The sequence below is a fragment of the Ooceraea biroi genome, chromosome 4, assembly GCF_003672135.1.
Source record: "Ooceraea biroi isolate clonal line C1 chromosome 4, Obir_v5.4, whole genome shotgun sequence".
In the NCBI taxonomy this organism is placed as follows: Eukaryota; Metazoa; Arthropoda; class Insecta; order Hymenoptera; family Formicidae; genus Ooceraea; species Ooceraea biroi.
In genome coordinates this window covers 3,158,683-3,161,076 of record NC_039509.1, presented here as the reverse complement: position 1 = coordinate 3,161,076, position 2,394 = coordinate 3,158,683, and the positions used below count along the sequence as shown (strand labels likewise).

At 36.2% G+C, this 2,394-nt stretch overlaps 1 protein-coding gene across 1 annotated transcript; it reads left to right on the top strand.

Annotated features, from left to right (window-relative positions):
• Nucleotides 1-276: 276 nt before the first annotated feature.
• On the top strand, nt 277-1,246 carry LOC109611176. The gene has a single exon (XM_020032703.2). It carries the CDS (start codon nt 718-720, stop codon nt 904-906), a length of 189 nt encoding a protein of 62 aa, XP_019888262.1. The 5' UTR covers nt 277-717; the 3' UTR covers nt 907-1,246.
• The last annotated feature ends 1,148 nt before the right edge of the window (nt 1,247-2,394 follow it).

The window sequence follows — 2,394 nt, the reverse complement described above, 5'->3', positions numbered from 1 at the left end:
GCTTAGAGTTCATTACAAACTACCTAAAGTTTATGGAATTTAAGAAGATTCATGTTCTTAACCGTGCTCAAATCATCGATGATACATATTATTTCTTGATGAGAGGAGAAGTTACATACGACACGTTTGTGCGTCTCATGTATTATTTGGCTCGAGACAGGAATTACATAGCATGGTATCCTATGTTCCAAATTTTTATAGACCTATCGTATTTCTTACCATTTGCAGAAAGTGAAGTTATAAAGGTAAAGATAGTAATATATTTAGTAAAAAGTTATTAAGAAGCATGTTATATGTACGTGAGTAGTGTATAAAATATTATTATAGTATTTAAATTTGACATGAAAAATTAATAAAAAGAGAATATCGAAATGTATGCATTAATATCAATTACAATGTGGAAAAAAACAAAACTAAAAGCAACAATGCAGAAAATGTGTAACGTTACTGTTTTACACGTTACATATGTACATACGTGTTTATAGATAAGACATGTCGCAAAATTATAAATGATGTAGGATGTATTTGTGTTATGTAAGCTCGTATGCTCTATGGCATATGCTATTAATTCAACTGAACAAATTCAAAAATTGTTGGAGATATATATTTCTTGTAATATTAAAGCATTAATAACTTTCCATTTATAAATTTACTTTTATAAACAACAAAACATTTATATGATGGTCACATAATTTTTAACAACGTTTATAGCAAGATATGGGCTATATCTTAAGAAAGTTACTCTCCACATTATCATACAACGAAAAGTCCGATGATAATGATCTCACTATGCGGTTGCGCCAAGAAGCTGCAAAATGGGCATGTATTTTTGGTGATAGAGAGTGTCAGCACATTGCTACTGATAGATTGAAGGAACACCTAGAAGATCCCACAAATCGCAAGTAATTTCTGCAAGTACATTCTTTCTGTGGTGATTTCTTTCGTACAATGTATGAAATTCGAGAAATTAATAGTCGAAAATGCAGAAATTTTGCTTTTCGAGAAATGCATTTAATTGTTTGTTAAATCGCGCATGTAGTAAGCTTGTACAAACTTTTCTACAGATTATTAATGGCAGTTACATTAAAGTTTGTTTCTATTATTATGTATTATTATTATTACTATATAAAATTTAAAAATAGTACAATACAATGTATTATGAGGACAAATCAAATGGGATAACTATTAGGTTGGCAAATAAGTTCGTTCGGTGTTTGCTTCGGTGCAACTTCTTTCCAATTCACTCTTGTTTTTCTCGACACTATCGCGCAACTTCAGAGTGCATTTGAAAGTACATGTTTCACATAACCTTTCTGTAAATTTTGGTTTGACTAACATCAATATTGTGTGTGCTGCGTAGCTGTAAAAATGGAAGTAAATAACGTGCATTATCGTCATATTTTGCTCTATTATTTCAAGAAGAGCAAACGAGCTGCAAAGGCTCATAAAAAGATATGCCGTGTTTATGGAGATGATGCCTTAACAGAACGCGTATGTCAAAAGTGGTTCGCCAAATTCCGTTCTGGAGATTTCGACATCAATGATGCGCCTCGCTCCGGTCGCCCGATCGAGATTGATTCAAGTAATGTCAAAGCTATCATCGATAAAAATCCATCCCAATCGGTGCGAGAGATTGCTACAGCACTTAATGTATCTCATACAAGCGTAGAAAACAATTTGCGCCAACTGGGATACGTTCTCGGCTCAATGTATGGGTGCCGCATGAATTAACCGAGGCCAACTTGGCCACTCGCATATCCATCTGCGATTTGCTGCGGAAACGTCAAGAAAACGATCCATTTTTGAAGCGGTTAGTGACAGGAGATGAAAAATGGGTCGTCTATGAGAATGTAACGCGGAAAGGATCATGGGGACACAGCAGCGAGCCACCACAAACAACCTCGAAGGCAGGATTGCATCCGAAGAAGATCATGCTCTCCGTATGGTGGGATTTCAAAGGTGTCATTTACTACGAGCTGTTACCGTCAAGCAAAACGATTGATTCAACCACATACTGCTCGCAGTTAACAAAATTGGACCAAGCACTCCACAAAAAACGTCCAGAATTGATAAATCGAAAAGGTGTTGTCTTCCACCACAATAACGCCAGACCTCACACATCATTGACAACTCGGAACAAATTACTCAGTCTTGGCTGGGATGTTTTGCCTCATCCTGCGTATTCACCGGACCTGGCCCCTTCCGATTATCATTTATTCCGGTCGTTGCAGAACTCTTTGAACGGAAAAATCTTCAAGGATGAAGAGAACGTCAAAAGACACCTGGATTGGTTTTTCGCCGATAAGCCTCGGATGTTTTACGAACGCGGCATAATGAAGTTGGTGGAAAGATGGCAAGAAGTCATCAATAAAAATGGTCAATATATAATTGATT

What these genes read in the sequence shown, in the direction of transcription:
- LOC109611176 (XM_020032703.2), top strand. Translation starts at nt 718, where the DNA reads ATGGGCTATATCTTAAGAAAGTTACTCTCCACATTATCATACAACGAA.